Genomic DNA, 22,178 nt, shown 5'->3' with positions numbered 1-22,178 from the left:
ATGTTAATATAAATTCAATTTCCTAATGCGAATGATTGATCAATAGAGAGAAAACATTTTAATTTGAACGGCTTTTCTGAAAAACAGTAAATCAAAAAGTTTGTCATTTCCGTAATGCAAAAAAGTAACTGCATTTTAATTTTTAAGTTTTTTCAACAGTTTTTATCATCTTCATGAAAATCGAAATTTCCTGTAGTTTTTGCAAAAAGAACAGTTCAAGATAAATTTAAAAATTAGAAATATATCAGCATCAAAAATTTTCCCTAAATTCTTCGAAAACCGATATTTTTTTTGGTGTCATCAGAGACGAAACTCATTACTAACGAATTCCTAGCTTTTGAGTGTATCTAAATTTGCTAAATTATTGAATGCATCTTAAAAGGTTGAAAAAAAAAAAAAAAAATGGTAAAATTAATAAAAACGGTGTAGTTTATAAAAATAAGTTGATAAAATTTAATAAAAAAATCACATTTACCAAACATTATTGATAAATTCTTTTGCAGTTAGAGTAAAAATTATTAAAAAAATTGAAATTAAATCTGTTTCAGAATTTGCATTGTCTTTAAAGCGTTATAAATTTGATTCATTTTTATATTGTTAGAATATCTCACTATAGCAAAAATTTGTATATTTGAATTTTTAATTTGTTGTTCATTCCATTTTACCAATGTCAAGGACACTAAATTACATTAATGAAATTAAGAAAGAAAGAAATGGAAAATTGTTCAGTAAAGACTGACCCAATTAATGAAAAATGAGTATTCGGGTCAACTAGAAATGAACTAAGCCTACTTTTCGCTTAATGCCGCACACTGGTAATGTCGTTCTTTCATTTTACATGAAGATCCTTCTATCTTATTCACCATTTTTTCGATGAAAGCAACAGGGGAGAATCAATGATTGCTACGCTTAAAGAGGAAGAAAAACGAAGAATAGCTGAGCTAGATGAGAGTCAAAAGCCTAATCCCTCACGGAATTTCAAATTAAAAAAGAAAAGCATTTAGTATGGTCGGAGTGTCAAAGAATTCCTGAGCTTGAGGAGTGTTTTGTTCCTAATATCATATAAATAAATCCCTTTCTTAGTCATCTCATTAAATTGGCAGCAACATGATTTAAGATGCTCCAAGATTTTATACTACATTTTAATCCGCCATGTTAAACGATGTTCAAGTAATGTTAAATGCAGCATTTAATAATGGATCAAGAAAAAAGCTGGTTCCATTTAAATGAAACAAATTTCCGGATGTAATTTCATCGATCCTTCTTCCTTTACTACAGTGATTCAGTTTTGAATTCTGATCCTAATTACTTTTAGAAAAGATGTTTGCTATTTAATTCTTTTGCTCTTTTCTTTGAAAGATCACAATGCATAACAATGATTTATTTCGTTTCGTTGCAATCGGAAATGTTGTAATAAGTACTCTAACAATAGTTTGCATCACTTCCTTTATTCCAATATTCACGGCTAAAATTGAAAATGAAACAATGGAGACACAAATGATGGTAGAAAAATTCCAGGTTGGCTCATCCATCATCAAGCTATTACTATAAGAAATATAACATATTAACTTTCGCATTCATCTTACTTTATAATTTATGATAACTTATCTTTGCATTGATTATCTTTGTATCACTATTAATTATTCGAAATTAGGAGAAGACAGACGAAATATGGATCAATCTAAGGAACTTAAATGCACAGAGATTTCATGACAAATTGCTGTATTATCGGACAGTGCGATCATTCTGGTATGGTGGAACATGTCGAGGCGGGTTTTCTTTTCAACCTATCATTTAGAAAGCTGTTTAATTGTTTTTACTAATATATCATAAAACAGGATGCTATTCATTGGCATGTCCGTATGGGCCACCTGGACCACCAGGTCCTTCGGGATTAGATGGTCTTCCTGGCAACGCTGGAAAACAGGGCAAGCCAGGTACGGACGGTTATGATATACATTTGAAACCGGAATCTGATCTTCCATGTGTTCTTTGTCCAACTGGTCCACCAGGACAACGGTAACCACATTTTTACATTCATAAAAAAATTTCATTCACCTTCCAGTTGACAAAATAACAAATTTGATATTTTACTTCAGCGGTTCACAAGGTGAACGAGGACGGACGGGCGAACCAGGACCAAAGGGAACAATAGGAGAACATGGAAGGCCCGGGATGGACGGTAATGCTGGAAGGACAGGGATTAAAGGAATGCGTGGGGAAAAAGGAAAACGAGGACCTCGAGGACCAGAAGGCGATTCAGTTGTTGCAGGTTCGGAAACTTATAATTTCCGTTGCTCATTTTAATAATAATCGGTCATCGATCCATTTGTTTGGAATGTAACAAGTACTCCAAAGTATCAACAGTTACAAACCATCAACTTCAGGTAAAGGAATTAAAGGTGCAAAAGGGCCAGCAGGTTCCACAGGTCCAAAGGGTCCTATGGGTATACCAGGAAAACTCTCAAAGCTGCCTGGTGAATCCGGTAATCCGGGTAGCCCCGGTCGTGTTGGTCCGTACGGCAATCCAGGACACAGAGGGGTCGAAGGACCATGGGGACCACCCGGTGAACCAGGTAAACGAAATACCAGTACATTGTAATCATTACTTATTCGGTTGTCTCATCAGTTCAATTACTACCACATGATCTAAATTGTCAGCAAATCTATCCCCAATTTGCTATGTTAATTTCAGGTACTCCAGCTGAATACTGCCCATCAGACTGCGGAATTTCCAAAATCTATAATCCTCCACTCGATTCCGAGCAAGAAAAAACTCCTGACAAGTACAGTAATAAACAAGGATTTGTATCAGACATATGGCCTGAAGCATGGATTTGAATTACTGCAATTAGATCGAAATTAGAAAGAAATCCACACATCATAAAATATATTCCCCTGTATGGTTTTAACAATTTACATACCCACGATAACACAAGCTCAATAAATCTTGATATATCCTTTTGTTCTTTAGACGTAACAACTAAATTAAATCATTAACCACTAAAATCTCTCCATCCAATTTTAGTAATATAGGTGAAATATACTATAAGAAGCAGAACTTATTTGAGCTAATAAATGTATTGCTGTTTTCTTCTTCCCACCCTGTTCAATATAACAACTGTCACATTATTGGGCGATACTTCTACATAGTAAATTTTGATGTAGCGCTTGCAATAAATTTGAAGCGTAAAGCCAAATATCTATTAAATTTCTAGATGCACTGTTATGAAAGAAATCACAAAGAGCAGACGAAAGAATAAAATGAATATTTCTTATCAAGCAATCACATAGAGAGTAAATCAACAATCTTTTAAAAGAAATTGGAAAGAGAGTTCAAGACTGAAAAATACATGATTCGAAGCTGTTCCTGATTATTCAAAATTTTTGCGGTACGTTGTTACCTAAAACATAAAATAGATCTAAGACATTCTGTAAATCAAATAAATCAGAAAAACTTAAAACAAGCCACATGCATCCATCCGGAGATTAGAGCAATCCTAATTTTGACGTACCATAATGAAACTAATCAGTACGTAACTATACTTTCTTTTCATTTAACGAATAATTATTCGTTATTTCGACATGCTTAATTATCCTTTCCTAATTGTGTTCAGAGTAAAGATCAAATTGAAAGAATAAAGATTCTAAAAACCGCAGAAAATTGTACTATTCAAATAATATGATCAAAGAGACAAATAGACAGAGATGCATAGTGAAAGATGTAAACACAGAATAAATGACTAAACACAATATATTTATATATTACAATTCATTTCACAAATGAAAAAAATGAATCGGAAATGCATTTAAACAAATATTAAATAATCAAGAAAAAAAAAAAAAGAAAACAAAATATGTTCCATTTCTAATGGTACAAACATAAAAAAATACTTTAAGTGCTTCATTCAAATTATTGATAACAAAACAGGAAATAGAACAGAACATAAAACCTTACACAAGATAATGAATTGTACAATTCTTTTTTAAAAAATAAACTTTTATAAACATATCAAGAAGAGTTTAACTTTAGCTCAATAGAGAAATTATATTCCATATTTTTTTGAACGAATCATTACTAAGAACTACAAACGTTTAAAAGTCAAAACATCACAGTGTAACAAGCATTTTCAACTTTTCTTCTAATACAAATTTTGAACTAGTCAAGATTAGACAGTCAAAAGTTGCAAAAACAACGTTTTGGGATAAGGGAATTTATTGCGAAAAAATCAATTTTACAACCCATTTTATTTCAGAGCACGATAGTTAAAAGAAAGGAATAAATTAATCAAAAAAGAAAACCCAAAATCTTAAGGGACAGTTTATTAAACCACAAATCTTCAAGGTTCTCAACTCACATAGGAAAAAAAATCAAATATTCCATCTATTTTTTATACCTCATATTCATATCAGACATCAGCTTCAACTAAATAAATAAATATATAATGGCTATGAAAGATGAATAAATAAAAAGTCAGTAGCACTAAACTTTAAGCTAATAATAATGAACAGAAAAATCTTCATTGTAGTACAATATTTTTAGGATAAATTATTAAGCTACAAAAAATGAGAAGCCATAAGAACAAACCTGAAAAGACCGAAAAACAAAATATTTGCCCAATAAAAACCGCAACAGCCAGTCTAAACTGTAAGGACAACAACTCATACTCATCTATACTGAGTTATTTTGGCTTTCTTATTTTCGATCGCATCCAAAATTGGCTGCCTTTTGGTCTGATAGCGCGCTTGCAACTCGCGTAATTCCACATCCATGTCAGCTTCTAGATTTGCTTTTCTTCTCATTAATTCCTCCAGTGGAAGTTCAGCCAACTAAAATCTTCTTACAAATACTCCAACTTTTTAAACAAATACAGATATTGGAAAACAAAATTTATTTTTTGAAGCAAATTTGTTAGAACAAAAATAATTGGCTTTAGCATCATGTATATGTCATTTGATGCCATTACAGCAATGAGTGGATTAAAAACATAGCTGAAACAAAATCGAATTTTGTCGCTGCTTTTTAAAGCGAGATTTTTCTCGCAAATTAAAACCTTATTATGGCATGTGACTTCATGCCATATTTAAATCTACTCGACTTGACGTTTCTTGCTTTTAAGATTTAAAAGTCGCTAACAAAACTGTAGTCGCCATCTAGGTATGCTTTATTAAAATGTTGATCGATATATGAAGTGTCGCAAGATGAATCTGCACTGAAGAATGTTTGCGGCATACCAATACCATTCACCATATCTCCATTACCATAATAAATACCACCATTCATTGGAATTTTCTTATCCCTCTTTTGCTCTTCCATTTTCTGGTTTACGTAGAGCATCTTATGACTGGATAATTCCAGTGACTTTCCTGCAAAGTATGAGCACTGATTAATGAAATCTTGTTTATTTTCTAAGCTACCAATAAATCAGAAAAAGAGTCTATCTGATATTCCACGAGAAATATGCGGTAAAGGTTCAGCAAGCTGATATCTAATTTAAGAATCTTTCTAGTGCAAAATATACCTCCTTCAGTTACTGAATTTGCTTCTTGCGGGTTATGCACGTAACTTGTATCACCTGGAGGACGAATACCAGTTAGTCGCATTGAATTAACCTGCTGCGTAATTGTTTCTGAAGACACCATTTTATAAGGTTCTCCTGAAATTCAATTTTCCATAGATTCAAACAAAATAGAACAACTTTTGAAATCCTAATATACTTTCTTTTACCTCCAAAGTTTCCTCATGCTTAAAATAAGTAAAAAATAAAGTAGTCAAGAAAGTTCATCAACTCAAACAAGACGAGATCCGCATCAAAATGACACTTGTAAAAACCACCTACAATTTCTAGCAAAATCGCAGAAAAATAAGTGACATGTGATATACCACTGGTTGGTGTTGATGGAATATCATGCCGTATAAGTGTCATATCCTCCACTTCACTAGATTCATCACCATGTATTCTTTCATGTATTAAAGTGGAATCACCTGCATCTTCGTCAGCACATTCCTGAATTAACAGAAAATGAAAAAAGTAACTAAAAGAATAAGACTACCAAAAGTTTAATAGTAAAACACCTGGAATTCTTGAACAGAAGAATCAGCGATGCTTCGAGCTTCATCAATCATATTCAACAAAACGGTTGATGGTGATGCGTTAATCACAAATGGATGCTTAAAAAAGCGTGAAATTCATGAGAATCACATATAAATATCTTCGAAAATAATATCCAGCAATCAAATCAGTTGCTATCAAGCGTAATAAATCCCAAACCTCTAAGTTCTAAATCTTTTTAAGAGACAACTAGCGAAAATAAGTACTTCATTTTTTAATGAACAATAGATTAACTGGTGTAAAACGATAACAGATATACTTGAAAAAATACTTTTAACTAGTCCTTCAACATTTACTAAAGAATTCATAAACTTAACATTTCTTTAATTGCTGCCTTTGTGACATGACGTATTTTCATACCTCCAGTAGATCATGGGCTGATTTTCTCTCGTCAGGGTTTTTGATCAAACACTGACCAACAAAATTCACAAAATCTAGTGACCAGTCGGCTTCACGTTTCAGTGTTGGTGGTGGTTTTGTTGGAATCATAAAAATTGCCTGAAGTTATAAGAAAAAGACGTTTACAGATATAAAACATTGCAACCTATGAATTATTTTCAAGCTAACAATAACATCTATATTTTGGTAAAAATGACACTAGTAAAATCTTTACAATCACAAAAATAATTTCCTGCTTTAAGCACGTAGTACAAACCCTCATTGGATGAATATCAGCATGTGGTGGACGACCTTCAGCCATTTCCATGGCAGTAATCCCAAGTGACCAAATGTCGGCTTTTGTATCATAACCAATTTCTTGAATCACTTCTGGTGCCATCCAAAACGGTGTTCCAATAACAGTGTTTCTTTTAGCCATAGTATCCTGCAAAGAAACAGTCAAATTGAAACTTCTGAATTCATTAGTCGTCTTTTATTTCGCGACGATATACCGTTAACTGGCCAGCGACACCAAAGTCTGCTAGTTTTCCATGACCTTCCGCATTCAGCAATATATTGCCAGCCTTGATATCTCGGTGGATCTTCTTTAAATCATGCAAGTAACGTAAACCTTTCAGAACATCCCTGAAAATAAAGAAAGCCTTCTCCGAAACTGTTATCAAAAATTGTTCCGACTAATTACAGAAACTTACTCACCTAGTAACAGCACCAATTTCTGCTTCATTTAATGTTTTTTTACGAATCCTCATAATATCTGAAACTGAACCAGCGCCACAATATTCCATAACAATCTTTAAAATATGAACTCTTAAACATCATAAAAGATTATTCGTGACACTTATCAAAAAATGATTTAAAAAGAAGCAGTAATTTAAATTCATACGATAGAAAATACTGCCCGATATTAGCAGCCACCTCAAAGAAAGAGTTGAATAGTCTTCATCTACACTAATGCTTTTTACATTTCTTTCCACAATACCAACAATAAATAAACTATATACACATAATGAAAAAAATATACCCAAAGGTCGGAGTTTTTGAAGTATGACCCGTAGTATTTAACAACATATTTACTGTCACACTGTTGCATTATACTAATCTCTTTGATAATTTCCTGTAAATCCGTATCCACAGGCACTTTCTTAACTGCGAGCACATGTCCAGTTTCCTTATGAATTGCTTTGTGTACCGATCCATACGACCTGAAAAGCTCTTGCAAATCTATGAAAACATTTAACAACTTTAACTGATACTTCTTACACACATGTATTTGGACATAAATTTTGAATTTTAAATAAATGTATGTGAAATAAAACAAGCAAATATTAAAGCATTAAAAGTAACTTTTATAAATTGGACAGCTATAAAAAGAGCGTGTAAGAACCCCTTTAAGGCTTAAACAATTTATATTTCTCTTGAAAATTTTACTTTTGGCTTATTAAAGATTATAGACTTGCAAGAATCTCATTTTTTTAAACACAGCTAATAATAATTCCTAAAACATTTTCTTGCTAATAATTTTGTTTAAAAATTTAAATCAAGCACAAGAAGTTAACATGGAAAACCAAAAAGTAATATTCCCTAGCAGATAATTATAAAGCCCTAAAAAAGTCCAGAGATATGAAGTCAGACCCTTCGCCAAGTTTCCCGACAATATCGAATACTTCTTCTGGTGGTTTATTCAGTGAAATCGCATCCAATTTGAACCGATCTCTATGAAAATGATAAAAATGAAAGTGGACTTTAAACAGTAAGTTAACTGCGACGGTTAAGCACTTACAGAAACTTTTCAAATTTCATTTGAATTCGAACAATACGAAACCTGGAATTAGCAAGAAAGAAAGCAAATAAGTGTTATTCATTAAACCAAACTTTATATTGGAGAATTCGAACTAAAAATTAACTGAAATGCGACTACCTGGATATTTCAGAGTTGCAATGATCTTCATCATACAGCGACATCACTCTCCTGCAATCTTCATCAATTTCTCAAACAGTTCCCTGCTGAAAACAATAGTTTCCCAGACTACTGTGATGAATAAAGTTACAGCTACTACTGTAAAGCCAATTTTATTCCATGCGCAAAAAATACAAACGAACAAATTCGTGCAAATCGTTTCTTCAAAATACTTCATTACACATTTACGGTACGTAAACAATTAGTGCTTTAAACGACAGATATATTTTAACACCACGTTTAAATGCGAAATTCTTATACTACAATTTATTCAAAATATTATACATGAAAAAATAACGGAATGATAGCGTATCTTTTAATTAACGAACTATGTAAGGCACAGGAAGAGTTATTCTATCGGAAAGAACTGAAGGTCAGCGATTGAAGCGAGCGGTAAGAGGAAAGAGGTGATACCTACTTAGATTGTGCTGCAGAATGTCATCAGGAACGTTAGCAAGAATATTTCCCTCTCAGGCAGTACCTAAAAAGAAATAAATATGAAAGACAGCCAGATATATCTATCATTCCCTGTCTCTCTCAGTGTGAGACAAGTAAAACAATGATTTGTCATCAGTAGTAAACAATTTTTAAATTAAATCGTCTGCTGCCTACTCTTTATCCATAATGTTTCTCCCTTTCCATCTTCCACCCATCAAACCTTCCTTTGTTTTCTATTCTGACTGTTGCTTCGTCAAAAACGAAAGCTGCAATCATAAGCTATTTGGTAATGGCATAAAGAGAAAAGACTGGTTTTTTAATTTCACCGTTCAAAGGAATTGTTTGCCTAACACTTCAATATTTTTACAAAAACTACCACTACTATGTTGAAATGACTCATATCATTGGCGATATCGATAAAATTTGAAGTCATAACTTAGCAACTACAAACTCAAAAATCAATTATCCAAACGCTTCAGCATATCAAAGAAATTAGAAAAATTTAGTTGCGCAAATCAAGCAACTTCAAATTAACCGTTTTATATTACCTAACAATCATTTAAAGTATTGGAATGAATGACCACAACTTGAGAAATGTATGAATTATATATCGAAATGCTATCGGAATTAGAGAAAATTTGTATAAAAAAACCCGAAGTGAAATATTGTGAACGCACATTGTGGGATACCTTTGTTGCACTGAGTTCAATGGTCGTCCTATACGGCCCAGAGTTACAGGGGAAGTTTCCCCTGTTGGGGGTTTCGCACTTTTGTCCTTCCTTGACTGTGCAGCAGACTTGTGATCCTTTCTACCAGTTTTCTTTATTAATTAGTTATGAACTGGGAATGAAATGCTTTCTGGTCGTAATAGGTAACCCATTTTAGCACTATTTTATGACGAAATCTCGAAGACATTCGTACACACCGTAAGTCACGCAGAGTTAGTTCGTCACTATCACTACTATTAATTCGTTTCAGTTCTAAAAGGTTCATATTACTTTCCAGTGGAAAAGTACGCAGGAAAAGTAATATTGAAGTGAGTTGTAAAAAAGAAGGGGTTCTTTCCATTTCTTTCCATAAGGCTGAAATAGTGAATGTGGACAATGCGGGTTTCGGGTGGACACGCTTAGTCTCGTAGTGTTCTGATTTAGCATCACCAAGGGAAAGGATTGGAAATTTGATGAATGTTTAAGTGCAAAGTTATCTAAGTAATATCCAAGGTGTAATCGTTTTGCTCAAGATATTAATAAAATAAAGGTTGGAGGTGGTGCTTCAATTCTTTCTATATATCAATTGGATTATTATGTCTTATAATTCTTATCATTGTCTGGAATCTTTTTAAAGTATCTCTGTGCATATTTGTGTGCAATATTTTCCCATTCACATCACATTATTTTCAATGATTTTCTTAAATCCTTGTAGTACGACATTTTCTTCTCTTTTTATCTCTTAAACTCTACGTTGTGTTTGAACACTTTCGAAAATATGCTATTTTCAACCTATAATTTGAAAGAATTCACAGGGAACATTTATTTTAAATCATGGATTTTATTGCAGTAGCTCCGAGTACGCCACATAGGTTGGGAGTTTGGTTATCGGAAAATTTTCTTTAGATTTTCTCAAACCAAAAGATACTGTTATTGTTATTGCAGTTTTGCTGGTTTCTTTTAAATTTTCCTTTCAAGGAAATATTGACAACTAGGCCGTTATATAAGCCAGCTAAAATTGCATTTGAATTACATTGCTTATCATTACTCGTTGATGTTATCTATGGTCTTCTTAAGATAGTTTTCGTCTTATATTTCTGTTATAACAGGTCAGAATCGCATTGCTTCTACCGTTTTTATTTTTATATGTTTTTGTTTCACATTTTGTTTTTTTTTTTTTTTTTTTTTTTTATCTTATTTCCCTGTTTTTATATATGCACACATTTACTAGAATTTTTTAGTTCATGAGATAAAATTAATTGGGAACTAAAAAAAGTTGGAATTCATTGGCTAAGGCATAATAGACATTTATTGCTGTGATTACAATGATTATCACCAATTCCGGTAATTGTTCAGCATACATAATGGAATTTTATTTCGTTTTAAGGAATGTCATCGTCTCGTTTGCCATCAGATTGTACGATACAGGGGCCATCATGGGATGAATTTGATCGTTCGGAAGAGCTAGATTACAACAGTGGTTCAGATCACGAAACTGATGAACAAGGCTGTCGTTCGAGGAACTTTGATCTTGTCGCACCACCAGGTTAATTTCTGTTACGTTTTTAATAATCAGTAAGGCGCTCACCGAACTACACTTTTGGTTTTTCTTCGCTTTTCTTTGTTCAGAGCTCCTAACTACTTTTTTAAGGATTTTGTGCTACAGCAAGACAAATTCAAATGCATGTGGATGAAGTACGTCTTGCTCAGAGTAATTATCTCGATCAATTACCAAACAGTGTGAACGAACTTGGAACCACAGCATCGTCTGATCAACAACGATACGGTTCATATCTTTGTCTAATATGAATTTAAAGTGTCGACAATTCGTAGGGATTTGTTAGAATAGTTTTCTCGGTTGTAACGAATTTTATTCGGTAACAACTACTTTATACGATTAATGCATGTTGACAATATACTGATAATTCGTATAGGTATTATCTGTGAGTATAGGATGAAGCGTAAGAAATAAATGAATACGAAAAACAAATAAAGGATATAAATGAAGAGAAACAAATGAGGGTGCATGGCCAACCAAATTAAAGCCTGTTGATCCTCAAAAGCTTGCCTAAACAAAGGGTTCAATCCTTATTTAGTAGGCATTGGTTTACAACAAGCACATGATTACTGTCTATCGGATGATCTTTACTCTTTACATAGTAGGAGTTAGGTTTAATAGTATGTCGGTTGCTTATAAGAATGACTGCTAGATTAGAAAAGCTTCTAAGCCAAATCTACAGTGCATGTAGATTTGGCTTAGAACTTTCATCATGTTAAATAATGCACATATTCTGTACTAACAACTGTAACATTCCAGACAATGAAGATAAGCTAACCCTACAACTAAACATGAGTGAAAAAAAAACAAAAACAAATGATTGCTTACGGTACAGAATTCTGGAACAGTTTTATATTTTTGTGAGAGGAATATTCAACTAATATAGTCTTTAGTCCCTTGGATTTAATACAATTTTATTTCGACATATTATAATTCGGTTTTTCCAACAAGAGAAATCTTGGAATAGAAAAAGTTCACACTTCGATCGTTCTGTAGCTAATCTTTTTAGGACCTTCTTTACCTCCCGGCTTTACGAATAGCAGCGAAGAAGATGATCCGGAAGATCCTGGAGATCCAGAAGATCCCGATGAAGGCGATTCGCAATCTGCAATGCCAAATATGTGCTCATTTCGTAAGTAAATCCAAAACGCAACTAATACATTGTTGTGTATTTTATTCATTATTTATCTTATTTTTATTCAGTAGTGGCTTTTAGCGTAAATTTCAGCTTAGTAAGTATTTTAAGGCTTGCTAGATTCTGTAAATTAGTTTTACAGTCCAATTTTCAATGCCGAACAATATTCCGTCTTCATCCTCTCAGTCTTCCTCTTTTGACCCTACCGTACCAAATTCGTCGGAAATATTCGCACCTTCGCTTCCGGAAGAAGAAACAAAGCGTTCACGAGGTAATTTCATTGTGTAGTGGAAATTAGATCATGAATTTGAAAATGCCGATTTACAGATTTCAAAGGAAATATTTTTATATGTTTCCATCACAGCTGTTAAATAATCAGTTTACCTTAGCTCAAGCTTATTCGCTATTATATTCCATTCATCTGATTACACACAGTTTGGCATAATTTCTTTTTGCAGAAAGTTTTTTACTACCTCCTCCGGAACCTGGCGAAGCACATTCTTCAAGTGCAGGCTACTCGTTGAAAAGAATGATTGGTCCATCAATGCCAGATCTGCTACCAACAGTTGCTAATTTAGGAGTTCGTCTTTTATCTTTGTTTACCTGCTTTCGGTAACTTTTCTATTTTTAATTTATTGCATAATATCTTCTTTCTTAGTTTTCTGAGTGTAATTCTAACTTCAGAATGATGATGAAGAGGACAGCAGAGATGTCTACGGCCCAGCGATACCTTACGATTTGCAAAATAAGCCATCTACATCCGGTGGGAAAGACTTAGACGTTGAAGTACCTATTGATGATGAAACTTGTGGTCACGATAATGGTGATACGAGTGGTGTTTTTGGTTCGAGTCTTTGTTTCCATTGTGCCGTTCAAAACAGTTCTTTTGATTTTAAGTCGGTGCTAATTAAATTTCGAGGTTTTTTTAATAATTATTTTGTCAGATTTTTCGTGGTGAACTGAAATGTCAAGTGCTTTAGGTCCAGTTCCTCCTTGGGAACAAAAAGGCAATGGAGACGATGAGTATGCAGAGAGATTAGTGCGTCTAGAGATGCTACAAACGAGTAAGGTAATGATGGATTTTATCTGTTAAAGTGAAAATTAATTTTCACTTTGAAAATAAGTTTTGTTATAATAGTTTTCTTTTTTGACCGAATTTGACGGGTTATGACTTTCAGAGGTCTGCATGCAAACGGCCAGAATGGATGATGCAACCACCGAAGTGTTTCAGTTCCTATGGTTTATCATCAAAAACTTTTTCATTAAGAGAAGACTTTGCTACAGCCGAAAAAGCGAAGCGTGATTGGACAGAAACTCCAGTTGAAAGGAAAAGGCGATTGATAACGGTTGCGTTCTTAAAAAAATCAAAACTTTTGTTTTGTTGGAATTGAGTGAATCGTATATTTATTAGTGAGTTTACTTTACAGTTTACTAAAACGACTATCGTCTTATTTGCTTTTCTTTATGCTACTTATGAATATATTGTCTTTCTACTCTGAAATTCTTGTCAATTTATGAAAAATTTGTAATTTCCTTTGCGTGTTTCTTTACATGCGGATATGCAAGAAAAGAATTATTTTCTCTCGTCTCTCTCTTGATCATTTTAACTGAGTGGCAAACTTACTTGAATTTTTATTTAATTTTGAAGGAGCAAGGTGATCCATCTGGTGCTGGGCCAAGTGGACTGTCTTTTGAAGCACACCGTAATAGGAATGTTAATGCCATTCAGACTCAAATTGCAGCAGCTTTGGGAGTATGTTTATGATTTCTAATATACATTCTTTTATTTAGCTTGCTTTTTTCAAGATCTTTTCCGTGGATATTTTTATAAAGTACTTTTTCAATTTAGAAGATCCTTTTATATTATACTGTTTGAACATCTATTTGATCATCGATTTTGCTGTCGTTTCGATTGGCTTTTTTCTTTTGCAGAAAGATCGTGTAGAGTCATTGGTGGATGTTTACCAAAGAAAGAGAAAACATGAGACCGACGAAAATGTACAGCTTTTTAATGACTACAACAAATAGCATTTTAGTTCTCTTTTATTCCGTGATTCTATTGTGTTATGTTTTATTAGTGTGTCCACCTATTGAGCTACTTGATTAAGGCATCATATTTCAGTAGGGTACACAATTTTTTTTCAACCTTTTTAGTGCTCAAAGGTGTTATTTTTCTAGGGAACGGTTGTAGCAACACGGCGGCCATTTGATCGAAATAAGGATTTAGATGTGAGTTGTTTTAAAATGTTTTTCTGTTTTTTTTTTTTTTTTTTTTTTACTGTGGCTATTTATATGCTTCTATTGTAAAGTCGTTACTTTGAATTTGCTGTAGAATACTAAACTTTTTTTCTTCGAAGTTAATTTCTAGAATCAGCAGTTTGATGTTTTTTTCAGAATCATACTTTTGGCCGAACAGAGAATTTGAGTGCGGATGCGATCAAGGAGCGTTGTGGGCAGCTTAATTCTCGCTTTGCTTCATCTTCTTCACAAAAATTTCTTTAAAATGAACGTACTGGCTATTATAGTTAGTACCGTATAATGTTATGTTGTAGGGAAAACGATAGTCATGTGTCTTATGATGAGGGTATGGACAGGATCTGCTGTTCACTTTGGCATATTTTGTGGTCTTTTATTTCTTGATGTGAATACCTCATTATATAAAAATCAGCTTAACGTTGTTTATTTTTCTAGAATTATGTGTGTTTGCCTTTTAAAAGGTAGATTTATCGTTATGTTTCAGTCTGAAAGAACAAATATTGTTCCCAACTGACCTGGTTAAATAATAAGTTTGAGCAGATAAATCTGAACTGTGATATTACGTCATAACTCATATCTCGAGAAAAGATGCATCGCATATGATATAGTTTATTGAAATATTCAACATTTCTAGACAGTTAATCTGTATGTAATGCATATATCATGGTAGCCCATGTATCAGGTGTTATACCGATCTATATATTCAAAACTTTGTGCCATGAATGATTCGCAATATACCATAATCATATGACTGGTAGTTCATGCAGCATTTCCCAAGACATGGCATATTTGGCAGTTAGTAATTTGCATTCAGAAAGGTATTGATGAAGTCATTCGAGCTTTGGTATATGCATCATATACTGCATACTTTCCTTTTTTTCATAATACTTTGAATATAATTGTTAATCGTAAACTGATACCATTTTATCGTAGTTCAGGGAGTGTGGTTTCCATTATGAAAGATGCAAGGCAATGGTATTTGAATTTGTTGTACTGATGGGGAAGATGATATTGCATAGATATTGTTAGGTTTCTTTAAGTGTACAGTTTAAATAAAGAAATATTTATTGCATTAAAGCAAGCATTCTTTATATTCATTATAATAATGGACCATCATATTAAGTGAAAAGTCCACTGCTGTTTTAATAATGTTGAAGACAATGTGACATGTTAAACAAATAAGCAGGTTGTTATGTGCAGTTTTAATTTTTCCTCTGATATTCCGATATATCTTTCCAGTTGCTTCTTATGGTTGGTTTATATGAAAATTAGCAAAATTATGAGAATAAGCGATCGGTTATAGTGATGTTACTATCCTTAATGCTTACTGGACTGAAGCGAACGAAGTGGAGAATATTTTTACTATGATAAAGTTGATTTACTTATTAACTGATTACCTCACTGAATCGTGATTCGTCGAAAGATAACATTCCTCCCTTTTGTGCTAGAATTTCGATTATATTACACCAAAGTGACCAGGAATTGTAATTTATTTAAATGTTTTTCGAAGAATCGGAACATTACGAACATTATTGGAATTCGTATCACTATTTCGTGGACCATCCTGTTTGACGGATAAAGAACCACTGTCCTGGAAACCGCTATCTTGTCTAGATGATTGACTGCGATAGTCATTTTTGGATTCTGAGCGATACTCTTCACGTTCACGTCTTTCGTGAGAATGAAATTGTTCTGAAATCTCAGCAACCATGATCAAAATCTACTGTAATTTCCCTTTTCAACTTTAAGCTATTTTTTGAAAGAGTTTCACAATGGATTTGCTTAGTTTCACTCATAAACTATAGAAAATAATCTTTGAATTCCATAATGCATAAGCTGACATGGTGAAATGAAAGTAAGCACTCCAGCGTCTCTACATTTACTTTTACCCTATTTAAATTTAAATACTCAGGATCATTAATTCTTGTAAGTAAACTGAAGTTGAAAGCTTTTCTATTAAAACAATTTGTATTCGTTGAAAGGTAGCGACCAGATGCTTTTTTTTCGGCAGCTCGCGAATTCATTCCAGTTTCAGTGATTGGAATGCTATGTTCGCGATAGGTACCGCTTGGTGAGCCACCGGTAGTTGTCCGACTATGCTGGTAAGAATAGGAACTGTGTGAACGATGACTAGGTATTGACTGCTGCTGCACACGCGATCCGTATGAATCTATAAGAAAGGGAAACTGAAAAACTCCTGGATTCTTTTTTTCTCGAAGACAGTCTAAGGTTTTGAAAAAATTGAAGAACTCAGATGTGTGTGCTTTTTTTTGTGACCTACCCATTTACGTTCTCGTATGCGCACCATGCGGAGAACTAGTGACCGAGATCTAAGGAAGTCTACATAGGATTATAAAAACTACCGGAATCTTCATGGCTTCGGGTAGTATCATTTCGTGGCATGCGGACTTCACTACGCCGTGACGATCCTTCTACTGGAATTATACGTCCACGTCCTTGAATTGATGGCTGCTTTTTTGCTTCAACAAATAGACGACCCTATAACTGCCACTGATAAACGTGTTATTTTATTGATTAGCGATAAAATTTTAAGTCAATTTTTTAAAATGAACGTAAAATGCTTGCTGCTTTTAAAATTCATTACCTGGAATATTTCTTATCATTAATTCTGTCGTAACAAATTTCTCAATTTTTATAATCTTTGTCTTTTTTTACGTTTTTTTTTTCTTTGTTTCAACATTTGCATTTTGAAGTTGGGGCGAAAATTCTTGTGAAAACTAGTTATCATTCATAGAAAGTCAGGTAGGAATTGGTCACTATAATAACTGTAATCAAAGAGGGAATTACTGATGATAAACAGCTTGACGAAATGATAATACACGTCAAAACTAACTGTACTATCAATGGTGCTTGAAATATCCATGGGATTTACGTCTAACGGTAGCTGATACTTGCGCACGAAGTACATCTTTGTGAAATTATCACGATCACGAACGTCCTCATGTCGACCTTCGATCAACAACGTATCATCTATTGTTTTCACCTCAAATATGCAATATCATTCAACTATTGCTTTAGAATACGAGAAACAAAATTAAAGGTTTTCATATGGTTCCTTATTAAAACTTCAATTTATCACCACTGAGATATGGGGACTCGGAACAAATTTTACTTTTTTTTTATTTTAGGAATTACAAACAACTTCATTTTTTCGAAAAATCCAAATGAAATCAAGAAGAAAACCTGTATCTCTTCCGGTCGAAATTGATATGCGTCAATTTCTACGACAAAACGTGACGCATCATTAATGATATTGGTACGAATATCAATACCTTCTTTGAAAATTGGTTCTGCCCAGCGTGGGTACAAATCACGCCAAAATGGATCGGAACGCCAATTTCGATCCAAATGATCGAGACGTGAGGAAAACTGAACATTTCAAGAATTTGATTAATTTCGAACGCGATATCTCAGTCATGTCAAAAGAATGATTCAGGTTCACATTAAGTCATTTTGTTTCATATTATTTATAAGAAGCAAAATATAAGAGACATCACATGAAGAAATCAAACTTTGATTATATGATGTAAACATGAGATTGTCCCCATGAAAATTTTTTGAAGTGCTATCTACAACATTGTTCAGGTTTCACAACCGGTATGCAGGTGGTTGGAAAAGGAATAAAAGAAAGGCTTTTATTTATTTAAAAACAGTTGTAACTAAAGAGATGGAACTGTTACAGTTCATTGTAAAATGTATAGTTGTGACATATTTAGTTTGCTTTCCCTTTTCTGCTCTTGAATATTTCAAGTTTTTATTCTTGATAAAAAATTAAGCTATCAAATCAGTGAGCAAAAAAAGAAACACGTTCAACTTTCAACTAAACATACCCTTGGCATTATAGCATCCATTCGAGGCCAATCTGATGGCCAATCCCAGAAGCCATCCCGATCAAAATCGGATCTCCACTGTAAAATATATTGCAAAGACGATGTGCAAATAAACAGTTCAGAAAATTTTAAATATCACAGTGAAATATATGAATGAAAAGGTATATAAGCTGTAAAATAAAAAAAAAAAGAAGCAAACAGTGACATCATTTTCCATTTTTGATATCTTATCACTGTGACAATTAATGACAGTAATACAATAATTAAAACAAATCTATATATAAATGTCCTGCCAATGGAAATATATCTGATATACGAATACAATACATAAGTGCTAATTAGTGAATGATTACAACTATTCCTACATCTGTCACACGTATAGTATGAATTTGATCACATAACAATAATAATGCTATTTCCTCCTATTCGGTAAATGATTGATTCCATTTTACCATAAAAATAATGTCACGTTGGCTTTTCTTTTCTTTCTCAAATTTTATGGCAACCCCAAATTTCTATCTTTACTCATTAGCTTCTCATTTTTTTTTAAAAGGTGGCGTAATTTTACTCGAAAAGAATTAATGCTTTCAAATTGTTCTTGACAATTCCGGTTTTTCTTTCTGTCCTATTTTTAATTCATGAAGTTTATTTAAATGAATGCCCCTAATTCCTCAATGTCAATTCTATTCCAACTTGTATATCAAAGTCGCATTTTTGAAAGACAGTAATTGTTGAAAGTAGTAATTGTAACTTGTTTAAAATATATTAAAATATATTAAGTAAGTTGCACTCCAACCTTTTGATTTAAGAAGTGCGGAAATAATTTTCAAGTATATTAAGTCATTTGTTGCTACAATCAAAAAATGAACTAATTGTCGTGCGGACAAAATGTAAATGAGTCGTTAGACATCCGTAATCATAACACTGTAAATTGGCATCCGAAAACCAGTCATCCGAAATATTATGAGAAATGGAAATAGAATAAAATTAGCAAATAGCAATAAAACATGCAAATATTATGAAATACTTATCAGAAGAGATGAATCAGATAATGAAAAAGGTAAAGAGGAGTTATGGGGAGATTACAGGTAAGAGAAGAAAGGAGCAGAAGGTGAAAGACATAACAATAAATTTTGAAAGAGTTCAAAATATTCCTCGCCCATTTAAACTAAATGACCCTCAATCATCTATTTCTCCGTCACCATCATTACTCTTTCTATCCTGCGACAATTATAATATTCCCAATTAATAGAACGTTTCTTCCGTCCAAATTTCCACGTATACGCGCATATATATATATATATATATATATATATATATAACTATGCAATTTTAATATTTTCGGGAAGTTTCACTTAACCACTGATTTAAAGGAGAGAGAGAAAGAGAGAGAGAGAAAGACAACACTCCTGTCTTTCCATGATATGAATATTTCAACAAAAAAGAGATTATTTCCGCTCTCAGCAAAACTGATTTCACATCATACTTATATAAAACTTTGGTTTCTTTTTTGATTTTTCCAAAAAAAGAAAAAAAAGTTTCAGAAACAGGGCAAAATGATTGAAAAAGAATAGATTCCAATAAATGATACTTTAATTTTTATGGGATCCTGAAATATCTTTAAAAGAAGTATTTTTAAATCCAGTGTAATGATTGCTAGATAATGGGAGAGTCTGTAAAAAAGGAAGGAAAAAAAAAGTAAAGTTGGAAAATTAAACTTGTCATAACATAAAGTTGTTCCGTCTGTTAATCGGTTATTCGTTATTTAAAATTACTATCTAAAATTTGTTATTTAATCAAGAAAAACTATTTCGCATAAAAAAGACTTTAATGATTAAAATCATTTAAAAGCTTGTATATCACAAAAATCGTTTTTTTGAGCGCATTGAAATGGCGCGTTTATTTTTCGAGGTCATTTGTTAAAACTATAAGATATAATATTAATTCTCTCTAAAGTTCTTAAAATGAGATTTTGCATTAACACTGTATCAATTTCGAATTTCGATCATTTTCTAAAAAAAAAAAAAAAAAAAAAAAAAAAAAATTCAACGAGGACTTACATCTGTTATCACACATAATTAAATGAGATCAATTTTTACTTTGTAATTTCATTACTTCCATTTTGAAAATTCGTTTCGAAATATGTTCGAATTAACAACATGAAATTTAAATGCACTGTAAACATTTCAAATAAATTATTGTTTCATTTCTATAAATCAATTTTCATTGGAAAGAAATTTTACATTCTGCCTTTCTTCTCAGATTTTGATACTTCAACCCAAAATATAAGTGTTGTGATATAATGACATAATAAACAATGAATATCTCGTCTCCCGCATTTAATCTTCAAGAATTTTATCTCATAATGTAGTTGTAAAGAAAAATTTTTAAAAACTCAATACACATTGGATAATATAAAAAAATGGAAAAAAACAGGGAAAAAGTAAGGATTGTAAAAGAAGAAAAAACTTTGAGCTATTCACATATTTTTTCATTCCTTGCTTGAAGAAGGAAAATGTAAAAAGTGGGAGGATTGGATGACTAAATGAATAAATGAATGAATGAATGAATCAATCAATAATGAATTGTAAGCATAACAAAAGGACTGAAACAGGAAGAAGAATGTCAGGAACAAAAAGCGCACTGTGAATTTGATATTTTCTATTTAGGAATGAAACGAAATTATTATTTGTAAATTCTTTCGTGGTATCACTGGACGAAGTGTTGGCTGATGGAAGGGACGAGTTCTATTACATTTCAATTAATCATGCATTTTATTATATGAATGAGCAAATATAGGATTTAAATAAACTTTGCAGGAGAAATTTCCAAAAATTATACAGAATCAATCATCGAGGAAGTTTATTAAGATATAGAAAGACAAAACAAATAATTTTTGTGGACGCTTTTGTAAACAGAAATCATGTTATTTTAAACTTTAATTTTACGAATTGCATTTCTTAATGTTGAAGGGATGGTGTTTGTCTATCTGATACTATAGTTCATTTTATTCACTTAATAAATCCTTTAATTGGTTTTATGTAGTAAATAAATCTCATTAAATTCCTTAATTACTTGACACTGATTCCCCGTAATAAACAAATCTACCCTCTTTCTTTCTACGAAATCAACAATAAACACAATACCGATACCTGCACATTATACAAAATACTTCCTAAAGTACAAGAAGCACAACACATGATAGCTTTCAAGGATCATAGTAGATTATTTTGCCTACAAGACATCATGCACACGAAAAGATTAAAGTGCTGTTATCATATGATCAAAATCATTTAGTTACAAATTCATTTAATATTTCTGATAATAAATGTTCACTCGAAATAAAAGTAAAGAGCTTACACGTCGCACAACTTCACCAGGTCGAGGCCAGTCCAATGGCCAGTCATCCCAGTCACGGTACCAACGATCGCTATCCCAGAATGAATCTCGAGAGCGCTTCATTGTACGATCATTTCGCCATTCATTTTCAACGAGCGTCATTTTCTTATAACTGCTGCAGGAAATTAATAGAGAATTATTGATAATTACTAATCATGCGATACGTAAAGCACATAATTTAAAAACTAAGTTATCATTGTCATCGCTTCAGATTAGTTAATTTTTGCTTTTAAAATTTAGAGAAATATAATGAATCCGATTATTATTATTTTTTTATTTTTATTTTTGACAACTACATCCGTTGATAGTAATAATACAATCAAAACTATGTGACAAATTGATGTGAACAACTAGTATCAAAGTCA

General features: G+C 32.5%; 4 protein-coding genes across 7 annotated transcripts; 2 read left to right on the top strand and 2 right to left on the bottom strand.

The window, feature by feature from the left end:
- Nucleotides 1–1,709: 1,709 nt before the first annotated feature.
- Bma-dpy-8.2 (Uncharacterized protein) lies at nucleotides 1,710–2,841 on the top strand (the record flags this gene model as incomplete). The annotated part of the gene is made up of 5 exons (XM_043075111.1): nucleotides 1,710–1,773; nucleotides 1,839–2,019; nucleotides 2,100–2,272; nucleotides 2,388–2,576; nucleotides 2,696–2,841. The coding sequence occupies 5 exons, from the start codon at nucleotides 1,710–1,712 to the stop codon at nucleotides 2,839–2,841; spliced, it is 753 nt and encodes a 250-aa protein (XP_042931045.1).
- A 1,827-nt stretch (nucleotides 2,842–4,668) lies between these two features.
- Nucleotides 4,669–8,474, bottom strand: Bm3378 (Uncharacterized protein; the record flags this gene model as incomplete). 2 transcript variants are annotated; one of them, XM_043075110.1, is made up of 12 exons in its annotated part: nucleotides 4,669–4,830; nucleotides 5,138–5,367; nucleotides 5,523–5,657; nucleotides 5,837–6,008; nucleotides 6,077–6,172; nucleotides 6,474–6,611; nucleotides 6,769–6,936; nucleotides 7,004–7,136; nucleotides 7,209–7,303; nucleotides 7,534–7,714; nucleotides 8,145–8,225; nucleotides 8,431–8,474. In XM_043075110.1, 12 exons carry the CDS (start codon nucleotides 8,472–8,474, stop codon nucleotides 4,669–4,671), a joined length of 1,635 nt encoding a protein of 544 aa, XP_042931044.1. The 2 variants fall into 2 exon arrangements, with proteins under 2 accessions (XP_042931044.1, XP_001897874.2); XM_001897839.2 differs by having other exon boundaries at nucleotides 5,885–6,008.
- Nucleotides 8,475–11,003: 2,529 nt separating this feature from the next.
- On the top strand, nucleotides 11,004–14,809 carry Bm9503 (Uncharacterized protein; the record flags this gene model as incomplete). Its single annotated transcript, XM_001897838.2, has 12 exons — nucleotides 11,004–11,160; nucleotides 11,266–11,400; nucleotides 12,182–12,304; nucleotides 12,450–12,578; nucleotides 12,766–12,887; nucleotides 12,992–13,151; nucleotides 13,288–13,376; nucleotides 13,486–13,653; nucleotides 13,956–14,060; nucleotides 14,240–14,305; nucleotides 14,486–14,536; nucleotides 14,702–14,809. 12 exons carry the CDS (start codon nucleotides 11,004–11,006, stop codon nucleotides 14,807–14,809), a joined length of 1,413 nt encoding a protein of 470 aa, XP_001897873.2.
- Nucleotides 14,810–16,052: 1,243 nt separating this feature from the next.
- On the bottom strand, nucleotides 16,053–21,915 carry Bma-hsp-43 (Uncharacterized protein; the record flags this gene model as incomplete). 3 transcript variants are annotated; one of them, XM_043075109.1, is made up of 7 exons in its annotated part: nucleotides 16,053–16,255; nucleotides 16,554–16,733; nucleotides 16,927–17,062; nucleotides 17,418–17,567; nucleotides 17,768–17,953; nucleotides 18,415–18,492; nucleotides 21,775–21,915. In XM_043075109.1, the coding sequence occupies 7 exons, from the start codon at nucleotides 21,913–21,915 to the stop codon at nucleotides 16,053–16,055; spliced, it is 1,074 nt and encodes a 357-aa protein (XP_042931043.1). The 3 variants fall into 3 exon arrangements, with proteins under 3 accessions (XP_042931043.1, XP_001897872.2, XP_001897871.1); XM_001897837.2 differs by lacking the exon at nucleotides 21,775–21,915 and having other exon boundaries at nucleotides 18,415–18,435; XM_001897836.1 differs by lacking the exons at nucleotides 16,053–16,255; nucleotides 16,554–16,733; nucleotides 16,927–17,062; ... (1 more) ...; nucleotides 17,768–17,953; nucleotides 18,415–18,492 and having other exon boundaries at nucleotides 21,724–21,915.
- Between the last annotated feature and the right edge of the window lie 263 nt (nucleotides 21,916–22,178).

The sequence above is a fragment of the Brugia malayi genome (assembly GCF_000002995.4).
Source record: "Brugia malayi strain FR3 genome assembly, contig: Bm_v4_ChrX_scaffold_001, whole genome shotgun sequence".
NCBI classification, from domain to species: domain Eukaryota; kingdom Metazoa; phylum Nematoda; class Chromadorea; order Rhabditida; family Onchocercidae; genus Brugia; species Brugia malayi.
This window is presented reverse-complemented; position numbering and strand designations above follow the sequence as displayed.